Consider the following 15,234-nt stretch of genomic DNA (forward strand, 5'->3'; position numbering starts at 1 on the left):
AGACTATTATTTAAAAATGCTATAAGTCTTTATCATGTTAGTTCTAAGAAATAGCATTAAAATTTAATTCTTTTAAAAGTCAAAGGAAGTGAGTGAATGAATGAATGAAATAATTAGTTGAAAAAAAAATAAATTAGAAAATCCAACATTTTTATATAATGACATAACCAAAGAAACAAGTTAATTTAATTGAAGGTTTTTTTTAAAAAAAGTATTTACTTTGACTCTCCAGTACAATTGATAGTTCCAAAAATAATTACTTAAGGCAATGAGTTTTTGTTTGTTATTTGGTTGAGTTTGAAGAAATCAAATTCAATAAAGTTTAGTAGACACACGTAGTTTGAATTCTGTTCATTTGTAGTAATAAAATATTAATGAAATCTTCTTATGGGTTTTCAAAGTTGTTTTTACATTTGACATAAAAATGACAAGAAAATCTTTTGTTAGGATAAGTTCATTCCTAATGGCATATTCAAGAAAGGATAAAATAACTAAAAGAGTGTTCTTTAAAAAGAGAGAAAGATAGAAGAATAACACTTCTAATTTAAATAAAAATTAAAGAAAAGTGTTTTTTCTACAATTATTATTAATTTCAAACAATATCATTCAACTATTAATATTCTTTTTTTTTTTCATCTTTTCACTTCGGGAAATCCTAGAGAATAACAGGACAATGTCCTTTCTCATCTAATACAAAATAAAACCTAATAAACTTAAAAAGTAGAATTGATGATTGGAGAGATAGTCATTGGTGGAATTATTGGATGGGTTATTTCTTATTTCTTACCATGTAAGGAAACATTATATAATATCTATTCACAATTATTTAAAGGAATTACTAGAGCAACTGGTATTCACAACGTCATTCAAAAAGAAATTAAAAAATCAACAACTAGTATGGGAGAAGCATTACGTATTAAAGAATTTGAAAATTACACAGAAATCCCAGAAGTTGGATATTCAAAGGAAAAAATGATGGAACTTTTGAAAAAGTATTTTGAATATGATTCAAAAAAAATTAAGACAAAACATATTTCAGGATCATTTTATGCAGGTAATTCAGAACGAAATGAAGTTATTGGAGAAGCTACAAAATTATTTATTCTTTCAAATCCACTTCATGCTGATAATTGTCCATCAGTAAGAAAAATGGAAGCAGAAGTAATTAGAATGACTGCAAATATGCTTCATGGTGATGAAAACACAAGAGGAATGTTAACAACTGGAGGAACAGAAAGTATTATTCTTTCTGAACGAGCACATTATCAAAATGGTATTAAAAACAAAGGTATTGCTGCTGAAGAATGTGAAATTATTATGAGTGTTAATGCACATCCTGCATGGTTAAAAGGATGTGAATTAATGCACATTAAACCAATTATTATTTCTGCTGATAAAAGAAATGCATTAGATTTTGAAGAAGTACAAAAAAAAATTAATAAAAATACAATACTTGTTGTATGTAGTGCACCATCATATCCACATGGAGTAATTGATGACATTGAACGTATAGCAACATACTGTAAATCAGTAAATGTACCAGTTCATGTTGATGCATGTCTTGGAGGATTTTGTGAAGCATGGGGAGAAGCAGCTGGATTTAATGTTCCAATATTTGATTTTAGAAATGAAGGGGTAATGAGTATTTCATGTGATACACATAAATATGGGTATGCACCAAAAGGATCATCTGTTTTAATATTCCGCAATGAAGAATTACGTAATTTAGTTTTCTTCAAATATCCCAAATGGACAGGTGGATTATATTGTTCACCATCAATTCCAGGTAGTAGAGCAGGAAATAATATTGCAGGTGCATGGGCATCATTATTATTTACAGGAAAACAAGGATATATTGATGCTACACGAGGTATTCTTACAACTTCAAAAAATTTAAAGAATGAATTAAGTAAAATGAGTAATATTAAAATATTAAATGATATGGAACAAGATACCCCAGTAGTTGCATTTACTACAACTGACTTAAATATTTATAAAGTTAGTGATTGTATGAATAAAGAATTTCAATGGGAATTTAATACATTACAATTCCCTGCAGCTGTTCATTTTTGTGTAACAGAAAAAACTATTGGATGTGAAAAACAATTTATAGAAGATTTAAATAAGGCACTAGATATCATTAGAAAAGACCCAAAAAATCCTAAATATAATGTATGGGCACCAGTCTATGGAATGACATCAAGTCTTCCTGACATTGATACTCTTGAAGATATGGTGAGTCAAGTTATTGCTCAATATTGTGATGTTATCTAAATAATTGAATACTTTTTTATCTATTTATATTTATTGTATTGTTAATTCTTTTTAAAAATAAGTGTTTTATTTTAATTCTCTCTTTTCGTATTTATTAAAGAATATATCACTATATTTAACCTATGTGAGACAAATTATTTATTTCTAATAGCTGTTTATAGTCATATTGTAAATCTAAATTATAAAAGTCTTACCAAAGAAATATATTCAATGGTAACAAATACAATGACTAATAATTAGAATAGACACTAAGGAATAAAAAAACGTTTTAATCAATCATTTAATAACAATTTCAGAAACATAAAATAAGCCAAAATACAAATATTTAAATGAATTAAAATGATTTATAATTCACGTTTTTCAAATAATTTTTTTTCATCAACAGTTTTTATTAATTCTTTGATATCATCTAAGATAACTTTAACTTCAGGTTGTTCTAATAAGGCAAATACTTCATTTGATGAAATTGAATCAGAATCCGGATGGTTTTTAAAGAATTGTTTCACAACTTCAGATTTAAATGCTCTTCTAACTATTGTTTCTAATGTTTTAGAAGCAGAATCGTCATGAATTAAACGACGAGCATTACTAATAAAAATAATATGTTCTTGAGGGATATCTTTGAATTGAATAGAATCAAGAACATTCCACAATTTATCGTTTTTAAGGAAGTCAATAATTTCATCAACATCAGAATCATCAGAAGAAAAGTCAATGTTATTAAATTGATTAAATAATGAATATACATCTGTTGATAATGTTTTATTTGCAAGAACTTGCATAAAAATATTAATGTAAGGTTTATTCCGTTCATTGTCAAATATTTGAGAATATTGTCCAGAGTTAAGCATCATTTTAACAACTTCATATAATGGATTAGTTTCAACATCAATTTCTTTGAATGTTCTAAGATCTCCAATTTTATCGTTTGTAGTATATTTCTTAATAAGGTCTTCTACAATAACACCTTCATCTATTTTCTTAAAATCTGAATTAACAATTCGAATTCTTGAATCACCACCAATTTGGTGATCATAATAACTACCTTTAGTACAATATAATAATCCAAGATGACCTCTAATACTTCTAGCAATAGAGACGAAGTTGAGGTAATCAATTTTACTAATTTCATTGTCAACAATAATAATTGCGTTCATACCAGATCTTTTCAATATCATTTTGATATCTTCATTAATAGGTTGAAACAAAGGTAAAGCAACTCGATACATCCATGATTGAATAGTTAAATTAGATTTTGCACTATAAACTAATTTTTCAGTTTCATCAGAATAACGCATATTATCCATATATGATAATTGAAATTGTGGAACTCCATTTTCTGTATAATAGAATTTATTATCAGTTAATGGTGCAAGTGAATAAGAAGTAGAAATAAACTCATTAAAGAATGGGTTAAATATAATGTCTTTGTTTCTTTCAAAAACAAAAGAAGAAGTATACTGTTTATTTGAATAAACACTAAGCTTAGATGGGTCCATAAAATAGGATATAATAGGTAATGTTGAAATATCAAAAAATTGTTGTAATTTAGCTAAATCAAATCCTCCTTGTAAAATCATATCTTTTTGGCTGTGGTGACGAATGATAATAAAAGCAGGATATAACGAAATATCTCTTTCTTTAATAATTTGTTGACTATTTTCTTTTAAAGCGTATTTAAAATCAACTTCTAAATCTTGATTCTTTTGAGCAAACCTCTCATATTTATCAATAATTTCTTTATTCTCTTCATGAAGAATCATTATCATCACATGACGTGCTTGGTTATTTAAATCATTCAAATCTTGATCACTACATCTACTAACAAAACTTCCTTGACAAGAATAAATAATAAGCAAGATAACAAATAGTAGCATTAAAAATTATATCTTTTTAGTTCTTTTTCCTGAATAAATTCTTAGTTCTACAAATAAATTGTTTAATATTTCTGTGTTTATTAAGGATAAATAATGTTATATATAACGTAAAATAATTCATAGAAGTATACAATATCTAAAATATTTTTTTAATAAGAAATTATTAAAAAGAGAAAAAAGTAAATTAAAAAAGAGAAAAAATAAGGGTTTTGGTTATTTTTGTTTTGAAGATAAAAACTAGATTATATAGAACCGAAACTATATGAATCAATATCTAGCTTTTGCTGCAGTGATTTTTACAAGTATCACTACTTTGTTTACTATCGCACCAGTCAATGAGATGGTTGCTTTAGAAAATGAACCAACAATCATTACACCTGAATCTCTTGAATTTCAATTTGAAGGAAGTCAAGACAAAATTACTCCAGAAACTGAAAGTTTTTATGATAAAGCTAAACAAACAGGTGCAAAAATCAAAGAAAAAACAATTGAATACACAAAAAAAGGTGCCAATAAAGTTAAAGAAACAGGTGCTGTAATTAAAGACAAAGCCATAGAATACACAAAGAAAGGAGCTCAAAAAGCAAAAGAAACAATTCAAGTTGTCGAAGACAAAATTGAGCAAGGTGTAGAATATACTAAAGAAAAAGGAGAAACATTATTTAGTTCTGTTTTAGAGAAAAGTCAAGAAGTTTATACTGACATTACGGAGAAAACACGTATTGCCTATGAACTTGTCAAAGACAAAACAGTTGATTTATGTAACAAATTGAAACATTACTTTGGTAGCCTAAATAAAGAGGAAGAAGAAATTAAAGTTGAGGAAGAAGTTGAGTTTGTGGTTGAAGAAGACAGTGAAGATTTGAACAATGAAGATGATAATCAAGGGTTTGAAGAAATTATTAAAGATGAAATTAACAAACCTATTCCTGTTCAAAATGACATTGAAGAACCAATTATCATCAAAGATGAAGTTGTTGTTCTTCCAGAAGAACAAGTTCAAATTATTGAAGAAGAATCAAAACAAGAGACTATAGAAACTGAAACGATTAAATCCAAAATAATGTCATATATACTTGTTGTTAAAAAAAATATTATTCATTTATGTAGTATTATCAAAACAAGATTTATTAACACAATCAGGGTGTTAGTATTCTATTTTAACAAATTGATATCAATTATATTAGATTGGGCTCGATATACAAAATATAGTATTATTGATTTTTATCACACATTATTTAATAATAATAATGAAGTAGAACTTATTCCAGAACAAGAAAAAACAGAAGAACAATCATCAAATAAAATTTATCAAATAATAACAAAAATCAAAGCTAATATTAAAGAAAGAATAGAATTTTATAACGATCTTGTCGTTGATGAGATTGTTCATTTCATTGAGCAACATTCATTGTATACTAATTATAAAGAAGGAATTTCTAAAACATTAGAATTTATGCAAATGAATAAATTAATAAGAAATTATGGAGAAACAATAGCCTGCCTTATTTATGCATCGTTCTTCACCCTTTTGTTCCTTATTCCTTTTTTGATCTGTGGGCCTCGTCTTTAAATGATTTTATGGATTTGGTAAGAATTTATTAATTTTTATAATATTTTTATAATAAAATTAAAAAAGAATTTAACAAAACTTAAATAATTATAATAAATTAAATTAATATGAGTGAGTCAATAATTAAAAGTATTACAGAACATGGAAGTAATGATTATAAAGTATATTTAGAAGAACAGCACATAAAAGAAGAAAAAGAAAAAGAAGAACAAGAAAATAAGAAATTAGTTTGTAGAAAAAAGAAAGAAATGATTTGAATCAAAAAAAAGACTTATAAATTTTAGAAAGAGACATTAGAAGAAATATCTGAAAGAGTACGTAAAGAAAATATTCAATTCATGAAAAAAAGAGAACAAAACCAAAAAAAGCGTTTGAGGAAAAAAAGGTCATTAAAGAAAAAAAGAGAAATTTTAAAACAACTAAAAAAAGAAAAACAACAATCCAAATTAACTGGAATAGAGTAATTTAAAATAATTAATAAATTGTTTTATTTTAATATATTGTACAATAATAAAATAATATTAATTAAATAAAAATACATGAATTAATGAATTCTACTTTCTTTTTAGAAAGAGAAGAATAATATAATTTACAGTTTCATGAGTGAATCAATTTTATAAGTGAATCAATTTCACTTGACTTGATTTTATGTTTTTCCATATATTTCATAAATTGGTTTACAGTTGGTGGCTGTTTTAATAATACTAGTGGTGTTTTAAGTTCTTGTTGTAATGAATCAGCACTTTGAACATTTACTATTTCATTTTCTAAGAAATGAAATATAGTATCTGCAACAGAAAATAATACATAGAATCCTTCTAAGATAATAACGTCAAATATTCTTAATACTAATTCAAAATTAAACGCATTAATAAACCATGTATAATGCCAACCAAACATAAAGAATGGCAATGGCTGATCAAGAATACCAAATTGTTTTAATTTTTGTGAAAGTTTAGGATTTCTTTTTTGTAATAACAATCGAGTGATATCCCAACATTGAATCAATAAATTAAAATTACTAAACATTTCTTTTAAACGATATTTGTCCCCTAAAAATTGAACAGTTCCTGCATATGAACTATATTCATCAAGAAATAATGTTAACACAGAAGGTGCACAAGTCATTCCTTGAGTATACTCTAAATTTTCTGTTCTTGAAGCAAGTACATGAAAAATGTTAAATAATACTTTCTGATTACCTCCATACGGTACTTTATAAGTATAATGCAATTGAAATGTTCTTTTTACATCTAAATTTAATTGTTTATCAATAGGTGTTTTTGTGTATGGTTGATTTAATCTATCAAACTCATCTTGTAATGTTTTATAATCTAAATCTTTAAGTAATAATAATTTCCATACTTCACTACGTACTTCATCAGGCATTCCTTTATATAATCTATTAACAAACTTGGGATGAAATACCCCTTTCTTTAATAACAAAATCATATTTTCCCACTTTGGAATACGAAGTGTCATTTGTTTTATTTGTTGTTTTGTTTGTTGTGCAAGAATAAAAGGAATTGACTTTTCTGTGGCATCCACAACAAATCCATATCTGTTTGTATTCTCTGGTTTAACAACACTATTATTACTAAAATCATAACACAACTTTACATCAGAGCTATCAATATCCAATATCAATCTAACCAACAAAGGTAATTGTAACTGGACTGCATATACTAATGGTATCTTTCCATCATTATCTTTGATTAGAACAAGAAATCGTGGTTGAATAATATGAAATATTTCTGAATTTTCATGTCTTCCTAAGCACAAATGATGTAAACAATTTCTCCCTTTATTATCACCTAATTTGTTAATCTAATTGCCCAAATGTTATATTTCTAATAAAAAAGCAAACGGTCTGTAATATTCATTTTACCAAATTCTAATAAAACTTTTACCATACCAAAATTACCAGCACCACACGCTAACATTAGTGTTGTTATGCCATTACTATTTTTACTTTTAACATCACCACCATCGCAAATAAAATTCTTAAGTTCATTAACATCGCCATTATTGATAATATCAAAAGCGATATTACCTGTTACACTTCTTTTCATAACAACTGCTGGTTGCCGATTGAGACAAGGTTCAATCTTCTTATCAATCTCCATTTCTCATATATAGAATTTTGAAGTTGATTTCGGTTTGATTTTTTCTTTTTTATTCTCCAAAAATAATTCGTGGTTCTGTTGTTCTACAAAGTTCTTCAATAGAACTTCACTATTGTAATTAACTTGTCATTTATAGTTTTTTTATTAGTAAAGAAATAAAGAGAAAGGGTTATTTTTATTCTAGAAAAAAAAACAGGAAAATTAATAATTCTTTGTTATTCTAATCGCAGATTGATAAAAAAAATTAATACAAAAAATAAAAACCTAGTATTTTTTCTTCTTTTTTTTACTTTATTTGGAAAAAATATGTATCTTTTCTTTTTTTTTAAGAAAGTTCTGGCTATTTTGTATAAATAGTCTAGGGATAGTATTGGAACAACTCAGGAAATTAAAAGACAATTTTAGTTAATCGATTTTGAAAGAAGTTCTTACAAGGTTTTCACTGAAATGATAACATAATTTCAAATAACATTTTTATATCAGAACTAGCACAATCAAATAAGTCATTAGTGAGCAGAAAATAAAGTCATCAAAGCAGTGATTGCATTTTCGAGGTGAATCCATGGATTTTGCCCTTGTTTTAATGATTTGTCCTGATTTAATTAGAAGGTTGTTAGGTTGAATGATAGAGAAGAACAACAAACAAATTTATGAATTATTTCAACAACACCAAGTTTGTACAATTGGTCGATGTTTGAGTTCATGCATAAGGTAAAAATTTCTTTTAGTATTAGTGAAGGGGAAAGACCATTTTCAATAAACTCACATAATTTAGGACGAATTAATTTTTGAATGACTTCAACGTTTGGAGTAACAACAATTGTTTTGACAATAAGTTCACAGGATATTTTCCAAGTTGGTTTAAATAAACGTTTAGTTTGAATATATACAAAGAGAGTGATTAATGTTGTTCTTAAATTACCATTATTGGAATTTAAAATCATTTCTTTATCTTTTTGGGTTATATGAGTATGTTCTTGTTGACAAATATTAGTTATTAATCTATCTAATTCGTCATATGTTGGGAGTTCTATTCTAATATCCAAACATCTTGAACGTAAAGGTTTCATCATTGCAGAGATATTTTCTGTGATAAAAATATATCTCCAATTTCCTGTTTCCATTGCTCTTCTTACAGTAAATTGAGCTTCTTTAGTAAGTTTATCAGCTTCATGAATTATAAGTGTTTTTTGTTGAGAACCAACTTTCATTTTATCAATAATAAATTGTAATGTAATTCTATCTCTTAATCCATATTGTGACGGATTAAATTCAACATGAAATGGAGATACTTTTAAAACTATTTCATGATTTTCATCAATTTCATATTTTTCTTGTCCTAATTCTAATACAACATTTCCATAAATCTCTTTTAAAAACAACATACAGCATGTATATCTTCCACTTCCATTTGTTCCATGGATTACTAAATGTGGTGGATTTCTATTTTGACTTATATTATATAATAATTCTGTTGTTTCAGTCCAATGACATAATTTTGCAAAAGAGTGTGGTTGATGTTTTAATAAAAGTTTCATAATATCTTGCATTTTTTTTAGACAAACTTAATTGGTATTAACTAGTTCTTTTTGGTTTAAAACTTAATTTAACAAACAATAATTCATTATATATCAATACCTCAATTAATTTAAGTTTATAATTATCATAAAAATTCATGTACATCAATTTTATCTTATTCATTATTAAGTTGTTCTTGTTTTATTTTTTGTAGTTTAAATTCATTCCATTTAGCTTGAATTTTATGAATTCTTTCTTGTTCTCCATTTTCTGTTTCAAATTCAATATAATCTTTAAAAATATCATCTTTATGACACCACCCAATAGCAGCACCATAAATTTTTCTAACTAATGGGATATTTTTTCTTCTTCTAGCATAATTTGCATATGCTCTCCATACTTTTTTAAATGTAAAATATTTATGTGGAATAATTTTTATTGTTTTTGAAAATATATCAAATACATTTTCATAATGTTGTAACTTTTCTTCATATCGTGCATATAATACCCAAAATTCAATATATCTAGTCCATTTTTCTTTAATTATTTCTTGTGGTATTTGATTTGTAATTCTTTCATAAAGTATTTTTGTTTTTTCTTCTGATTCAATTTCATTCATTTCCATTTGAATATAATCATACCAAGTATCATAATCTAATGGATTTTCTTGTATTTTTTGTTCATATTCAAATCTTCTTTTTTTCCAAATTGCATTATCAATATCTTTCATTTCTCCATTTATCTTTTCAAATTTTACATATTTATTTAATAATATTTTTTTATTTTCTTCTTTGATATTATCAATTCCAAATAAATAAATTTGTCTTGCTCGTTCTATCTCTCCTTGACTTAATTCAAATTCTGCAAACATTTGATAATATGAATTTTGACAAATCTCTATATCTTTAGCCATTTTATAAAACAATTCTCTTGTACTTTCTATTGTTCCAAATCTTTTTTCAAATTCAACCCATTCTTTATATAATTCTTCACAATGAATTTGTTGATTTGCTTGTTCAAATAATTCTTTTGCTATTTTAATTTCTCCTATTCTTATTTCAAATTTAATATAAGCAAGCCATGGATATTCTCCTGGTTTAAATGTCATCCATTTTTCAAATACTTCTTTACAATGATCAAAATTTTCAACTGTTTCTTCAAGTCTAACATATTTAAACCAAAGTTTATAAACCATTGGTAGTAAATTCGTTGCTCTTTCTAAAATATTTCGTGCTTTATTTACTTGATTGATTCTTAATTCAAAATCAACATATTTCATCCATGTATCAGCATTAGTATAATCTTGTTCTAATGCTCTTTCAAATATTGAACGTGCTCTTACATATTCTCCTTGTTCTTCTTCCCAAAATGCATATCTTGTCCATCTTTTTGGATTTTGTCTTTCTTTAGTAACACCTTGTTCAAATTCTTTTCTTTTAGTTAATCTATATGCTTGTAATTCTTCTTCATCATGAATTGTCATTTTAGGTCTTTTATAAGTTGGTGTTTGATTATCTCTTGCTTCTCTAATAAGTTGTTCTGCTGTAATTTGAATTTCTGCAAATTCTCTATTTTTTATAACAGGTTTATTGTTCATCTAATTAGTTAGAACAAAATAATCAAATTAAGATATTTTGTTTATTTCTTTCATTGATATCATTTTTAAATTCATCAAAAAAAAAAAAATAAATCACTTAGCTTTAATAGCAAATGTTACATATCCAACATGTCCTTTAATTGTTTTTGTTGGACAACATAATATTTCACTTGACATACAATCATCATTTCTTTTTCCAACTCCTTTAATTGAATATGGTCTAATAACATTTTCTTTAGTTAATAAATTGGTGAATCTACCATCTTTTCTAAGTTCTTGGCTTGATTTTTGTATTTGTTCAATACATGGACAGAAACAACAAATTTTACCTCCAACTCTGAGTACATTATATGCATGTGTAATTGCTTCATGTACATTTGGTAAATCTAAAAACACACAATCTGCTTCTTGTTCATGCAACACCCCATCAATAAGAAATCCATTTTGTACAACATCACGTAATACAACTGTAATTACTTTGTCAAGTCCAAGCATTTTGAAGTCTTCTTCTGCTTTAATCTTTCTTTGTTCATGAAATTCAAATGTATATAAATGTCCTTTACCATGTTCATTACCAAATTGTAAACGTGATCCAAATGCTGCTGATAAACATCCAGACCCTGTTCCTGATTCTACAATAATAGAATTTGGAGTAATATCAAAATATGATAATACAGGTGATATTGTCTCATGGTATAATACTTGTGTACGGTGTTGAAGAACAGTTGTATACAACGATGGTGTTAATGCTAAGGCATACATATGTCCTTTATTATCTTTACTTGATATCTCATCACCGTAGTGTTTACCAATTAATAACTCATGTGGATATATACCATATTTACAATGGTATTGTTTCCCTTTACTAACTTGAATAATTTCATATTGATTACGAGATCCAAACATAACAACTGTATCTCCTTCTTTGATGATATCTTCAGTGGGATTCATCTGACCGTTCAATTCTTAGTTTTTCTCTGTTTTTAGGTTTTATTAAAATGATATATAAAACAATTATTAATTAGATGTTTTAAAAAAAGAATTGATTTCCTTAAAATAGAATTAAAGAAATAATCCCCGAATCATAAAGGAAAGAATAGGCAGAATAAAAAAAGCTTTAATAAGAAAAAAAAAACGCAAAAAAAAATAAGAAATAAGAACGAAAATACATAAAATAAAATCAATCGAAGGAAATAGAATATCCTCATCTGTTTAAACATTCAACTTATGGTTAACAAATCAGTACCACTAAGTCAATTAATTGGAGAAGCAGTTAGTGATTTAAATCCAACACCTGCAATTTCTCGTTTTGAAGTAATTTCTAATATTATTAAAAAAATTGAAAGAGCAGGAACTTCTTTGAGACTTCAAACAATAACTAAAATGAAGTATTATCTAAAAAAGCAAATAAGTGAAAAAGAGATGTATTATACATTTTGCCTTATTGATTATGTGTTATGTAATTCACCTTCATTTAGAAGACAAGTTACTGATATTGATTTTATCGCATATGTTGAAGTGATAGGTGAATTTAAAGTTTGTATATATATTTTTATTTTAAAAATAAAAAAACTCAAGAGTAAATAGAATGCAAAAATTGGAAATAAAAATTTAAATTCAGTTTCAAGGAAATGTAGGGAGTTAGTTCAAGAATGGAAATTTAAATTTCCTAATGAACTTGAAGAATATGCTTTTCTTTATAACAAATATAAACAACGTGGAGTGTTTTTCCCTGAACTTAAAAAAGAAGAGAGTTTATCAATCAAAACAGAAGAAATTCCAAAGAAATGGATGGAGCTTATTCAAAAATGTAAAAAAACTGAGAAACAAATTAGAGTTACTGTTCATAAAGCAACAGAAGTTGATGAATTGATTGAGTTATATAAAGAAGGAACTAATTTAAATTGGTTTGTTATTGTTTTAAATTTAAAAGAAGAATAAATACTGAACGAAATAGTGAGTTAATGGAAATTCAATTAAGGCTTTTTGATAAAAAAAATCAATTTGACTCTTTTGAGTTAGATAGACTTAATGCATTTATTAATTCTTATCAACACTGTCTTCAATTATTAGCAAATCAAATTAATATGAATCAAACACTTAAACTTGATACTGTTGTAAATCCAATTGATAGTTGTACTCCTCTCATAGTCCCTACAATGGAAGATCCTAAAGAAGCAATTGCAGATAAAAGAATAGGTATTATCACTCCAAGGTCCTTTAAAAAACCTACATTGAGTAAACCTCCTGAGTGTAAAGGTCTTCCAATTTGTCAGCCTATTCATCGTACTATTTCTTTATATTCTGATGAGTTTGAAAAACAAACAGGAATTTCAGCAGATCCATTTTATACTACTGACAGTTTAAGAAATGGTAACGAAGATGACTCCCAACAATCACAATATACTGATTATCAAACTGATATCACTGGGTTATGATTTCATTATTCATTTATTTTATTTTTTATTGTATTTCTTTTATATCATTTTAAAATGATTTTATTTATTTATTTTATATTTTATTATTTTTTTTTCTTAATTCTATTACAAATGTTCCTGTTTATTCATTTATTAATTATCAATTTAATACATTATGAATATTAAAGTTTATTTAATTTATTATGTTTATCTTTAAATTTTTTGTTAATCCATAATATTTATTTTTAATTTCTTGTTGATAAGATTATTATTGTTATTAAATTTCTTTTGATTTCTATTTATTTATGTTGATATATATATAACATTATCTATTTAGTTTTATTACTATTAAATTTTTTTTATTAAGACATCTTTCAATTACTTTTTTGTGAAATATCATTTTATTTTTATTTGTTTATTCATCATCCCAAAATTCTTTTCTTTTTCTTTCTTCGGTTAAATAAAATGAAACATCACATACCTTCATGTTCTTATCTAACTCTCTCAATTTCTCCATATCATCTTCGTCAAGTTCAAAGTCAAATATGTCTCCATTTTCTTTGATTCTTTCTTCATGAACTGATTTAGGAATCACTGAACTTCCATTTGCAATAGTGAATTTAATACAAACTTGTGTTGCTTTCTTGTTGTGCTTTTTTGCAATGCTCTTAACAACTTCATTCTCAAATGGTGCTGGTACTGTTGAACCATATCCTGGATTTCCTAATGGGGAATATCCTGTAATATGAATATTATGCTCTTTACAAAATTGATGTAATTTTGGTCGTTGATAATAAACATGGAATTCAAATTGATTAACTGCTGGTTGGATTTTAGCAATACTTAATAACTCTTTTAACTTGTTAATATTGAAATTAGATACTCCAATAGACCTAACTAATCCTTCTTCAACTAATTTTTCCATTTCTCTTCATCTTTCTTCAATTGGAATAACTTCATCTGTGAATTCTCCTGTTTTCTTATCTGCATTTAATGGAATATGAATAATGTAAAGATCAAGATAGTTCAATTGTAATTTCTTTAATGATTCAATACATGCTGGTTTAACATCTTCTTTATGTTTATCTGTAGACCATAATTTTGTTGTAACAAACAACTCCTCTCTCTTAACATATCCCTTTTCTATTGCACTCTTAATCCCATCTCCAACTTCTTTCTCATTTCCATATATCTTTGCACAATCAATATGTCGGTATCCATTCTTAATAGCAATCTCAACTGCTTTTGCAACTTCTCCATTTGCTGACATCCATGTTCCAAGTCCAAGTTTAGGGATTTTATGACCGTTGTTTAATGTGAAGTAAGAATTCATATGTTATCTACTTTCAAGTTTTTCTTTTTATATTAAATTCTATATAAAACATCGAAAATAAGGAAAAATCAAAAAATCACAAAATTTCAAAAATTTCGGTGGTATTGAAGTATCTAAACAAATAAAATTTAGTTAATTTTTGAATTTATTGCTTTTCATAACTATCTTCAAATAATCAATTAATAGTTCATAAATGAACACTACAGCTGAACAAGAAACAAGATATATGTTAGAGGGTAAAATTATGATACCAGCAACACCTGATGGAGTTGCTGCATCAATTGCATTAGGTAATAAATTGTTTGATTTCAACCATGAGCGAGACTTTAATAAGAGAAGAGAAATCATTCAAACGATAGTTGGGCACTTAGGAGAAAATAGTAATGTTTTTGCACCATTTAATTGCACACGAGAAACTTTATTTGTATTGGAGATAATACAGTCATTAACATTAACTGTTATATTCTTGAAGTGACAGTGAAATAGGAACATGTGATGATAGGACCGATGTTAGTCTTA

General features: G+C 26.1%; 11 protein-coding genes across 11 annotated transcripts in view, besides 15 other annotated features; 5 read left to right on the top strand and 6 right to left on the bottom strand.

Annotated features, from left to right (window-relative positions):
* Window positions 1–729: 729 nt before the first annotated feature.
* On the top strand, window positions 730–2,274 carry EDI_260590 (sphingosine-1-phosphate lyase, putative; the record flags this gene model as incomplete). The annotated part of the gene is made up of 1 exon (XM_001738101.1): window positions 730–2,274. The coding sequence occupies one exon, from the start codon at window positions 730–732 to the stop codon at window positions 2,272–2,274; it is 1,545 nt and encodes a 514-aa protein (XP_001738153.1).
* Window positions 1,427–1,447: a sequence feature (AT_rich).
* Window positions 2,272–2,351: a sequence feature (AT_rich).
* Window positions 2,352–2,618: 267 nt separating this feature from the next.
* On the bottom strand, window positions 2,619–4,151 carry EDI_260600 (uncharacterized protein; the record flags this gene model as incomplete). Its single annotated transcript, XM_001738102.1, has 1 exon — window positions 2,619–4,151. One exon carries the CDS (start codon window positions 4,149–4,151, stop codon window positions 2,619–2,621), a length of 1,533 nt encoding a protein of 510 aa, XP_001738154.1.
* Window positions 4,152–4,288: 137 nt separating this feature from the next.
* Window positions 4,289–4,343: a sequence feature (AT_rich).
* A 70-nt stretch (window positions 4,344–4,413) lies between these two features.
* On the top strand, window positions 4,414–5,724 carry EDI_260610 (uncharacterized protein; the record flags this gene model as incomplete). Its single annotated transcript, XM_001738103.1, has 1 exon — window positions 4,414–5,724. The coding sequence occupies one exon, from the start codon at window positions 4,414–4,416 to the stop codon at window positions 5,722–5,724; it is 1,311 nt and encodes a 436-aa protein (XP_001738155.1).
* Window positions 5,051–5,132: a repeat region.
* Window positions 5,725–5,746: 22 nt separating the features above from the next.
* Window positions 5,747–5,833: a sequence feature (AT_rich).
* EDI_260620 (uncharacterized protein) lies at window positions 5,832–6,193 on the top strand (the record flags this gene model as incomplete). The annotated part of the gene is made up of 2 exons (XM_001738104.1): window positions 5,832–5,951; window positions 6,074–6,193. The coding sequence occupies 2 exons, from the start codon at window positions 5,832–5,834 to the stop codon at window positions 6,191–6,193; spliced, it is 240 nt and encodes a 79-aa protein (XP_001738156.1).
* Window positions 5,911–5,939: a microsatellite.
* Window positions 6,186–6,262: a sequence feature (AT_rich).
* Window positions 6,263–6,321: 59 nt separating this feature from the next.
* On the bottom strand, window positions 6,322–7,850 carry EDI_260630 (uncharacterized protein; the record flags this gene model as incomplete). Its single annotated transcript, XM_001738105.1, has 2 exons — window positions 6,322–7,538; window positions 7,592–7,850. 2 exons carry the CDS (start codon window positions 7,848–7,850, stop codon window positions 6,322–6,324), a joined length of 1,476 nt encoding a protein of 491 aa, XP_001738157.1.
* Window positions 7,851–8,084: 234 nt separating this feature from the next.
* Window positions 8,085–8,113: a sequence feature (AT_rich).
* Window positions 8,114–8,356: 243 nt separating this feature from the next.
* Window positions 8,357–9,400, bottom strand: EDI_260640 (replication factor C subunit, putative; the record flags this gene model as incomplete). The annotated part of the gene is made up of 2 exons (XM_001738106.1): window positions 8,357–8,424; window positions 8,491–9,400. The coding sequence occupies 2 exons, from the start codon at window positions 9,398–9,400 to the stop codon at window positions 8,357–8,359; spliced, it is 978 nt and encodes a 325-aa protein (XP_001738158.1).
* Window positions 9,401–9,543: 143 nt separating this feature from the next.
* On the bottom strand, window positions 9,544–10,965 carry EDI_260650 (crooked neck protein, putative; the record flags this gene model as incomplete). The annotated part of the gene is made up of 1 exon (XM_001738107.1): window positions 9,544–10,965. One exon carries the CDS (start codon window positions 10,963–10,965, stop codon window positions 9,544–9,546), a length of 1,422 nt encoding a protein of 473 aa, XP_001738159.1.
* Window positions 10,117–10,154: a sequence feature (AT_rich).
* A 93-nt stretch (window positions 10,966–11,058) lies between the features above and the next one.
* Window positions 11,059–11,916, bottom strand: EDI_260660 (uncharacterized protein; the record flags this gene model as incomplete). The annotated part of the gene is made up of 1 exon (XM_001738108.1): window positions 11,059–11,916. The coding sequence occupies one exon, from the start codon at window positions 11,914–11,916 to the stop codon at window positions 11,059–11,061; it is 858 nt and encodes a 285-aa protein (XP_001738160.1).
* Window positions 11,917–11,953: 37 nt separating this feature from the next.
* Window positions 11,954–12,004: a sequence feature (AT_rich).
* A 45-nt stretch (window positions 12,005–12,049) lies between these two features.
* Window positions 12,050–12,145: a microsatellite.
* Window positions 12,146–12,192: 47 nt separating this feature from the next.
* On the top strand, window positions 12,193–13,403 carry EDI_260670 (uncharacterized protein; the record flags this gene model as incomplete). The annotated part of the gene is made up of 3 exons (XM_001738109.1): window positions 12,193–12,501; window positions 12,553–12,872; window positions 12,923–13,403. 3 exons carry the CDS (start codon window positions 12,193–12,195, stop codon window positions 13,401–13,403), a joined length of 1,110 nt encoding a protein of 369 aa, XP_001738161.1.
* Window positions 12,507–12,537: a sequence feature (AT_rich).
* Window positions 13,403–13,510: a microsatellite.
* Window positions 13,409–13,595: a microsatellite.
* Window positions 13,571–13,746: a microsatellite.
* Window positions 13,747–13,797: 51 nt separating this feature from the next.
* EDI_260680 (NADPH-dependent alpha-keto amide reductase, putative) lies at window positions 13,798–14,715 on the bottom strand (the record flags this gene model as incomplete). The annotated part of the gene is made up of 2 exons (XM_001738110.1): window positions 13,798–14,294; window positions 14,439–14,715. The coding sequence occupies 2 exons, from the start codon at window positions 14,713–14,715 to the stop codon at window positions 13,798–13,800; spliced, it is 774 nt and encodes a 257-aa protein (XP_001738162.1).
* Window positions 14,716–14,908: 193 nt separating this feature from the next.
* The window catches only part of EDI_260690 (uncharacterized protein), a gene marked incomplete at both ends in the record, with an annotated part of 580 nt that continues 254 nt past the window's right edge, over window positions 14,909–15,234 (top strand). The window contains 2 exons of the mRNA XM_001733360.1: window positions 14,909–15,095; window positions 15,202–15,234. The exon at window positions 15,202–15,234 is cut by the window's right edge and continues 254 nt beyond it. Of these exons, the coding sequence (XP_001733412.1) occupies window positions 14,909–15,095; window positions 15,202–15,234 (220 nt within the window). The remainder of the gene's footprint in view (window positions 15,096–15,201) is intronic.

The sequence above is a fragment of the Entamoeba dispar genome, genomic scaffold (genome assembly GCF_000209125.1).
Source record: "Entamoeba dispar SAW760 scf_1105229461103 genomic scaffold, whole genome shotgun sequence".
Lineage (NCBI taxonomy): Eukaryota > Evosea > Mastigamoebida > Endamoebidae > Entamoeba > Entamoeba dispar.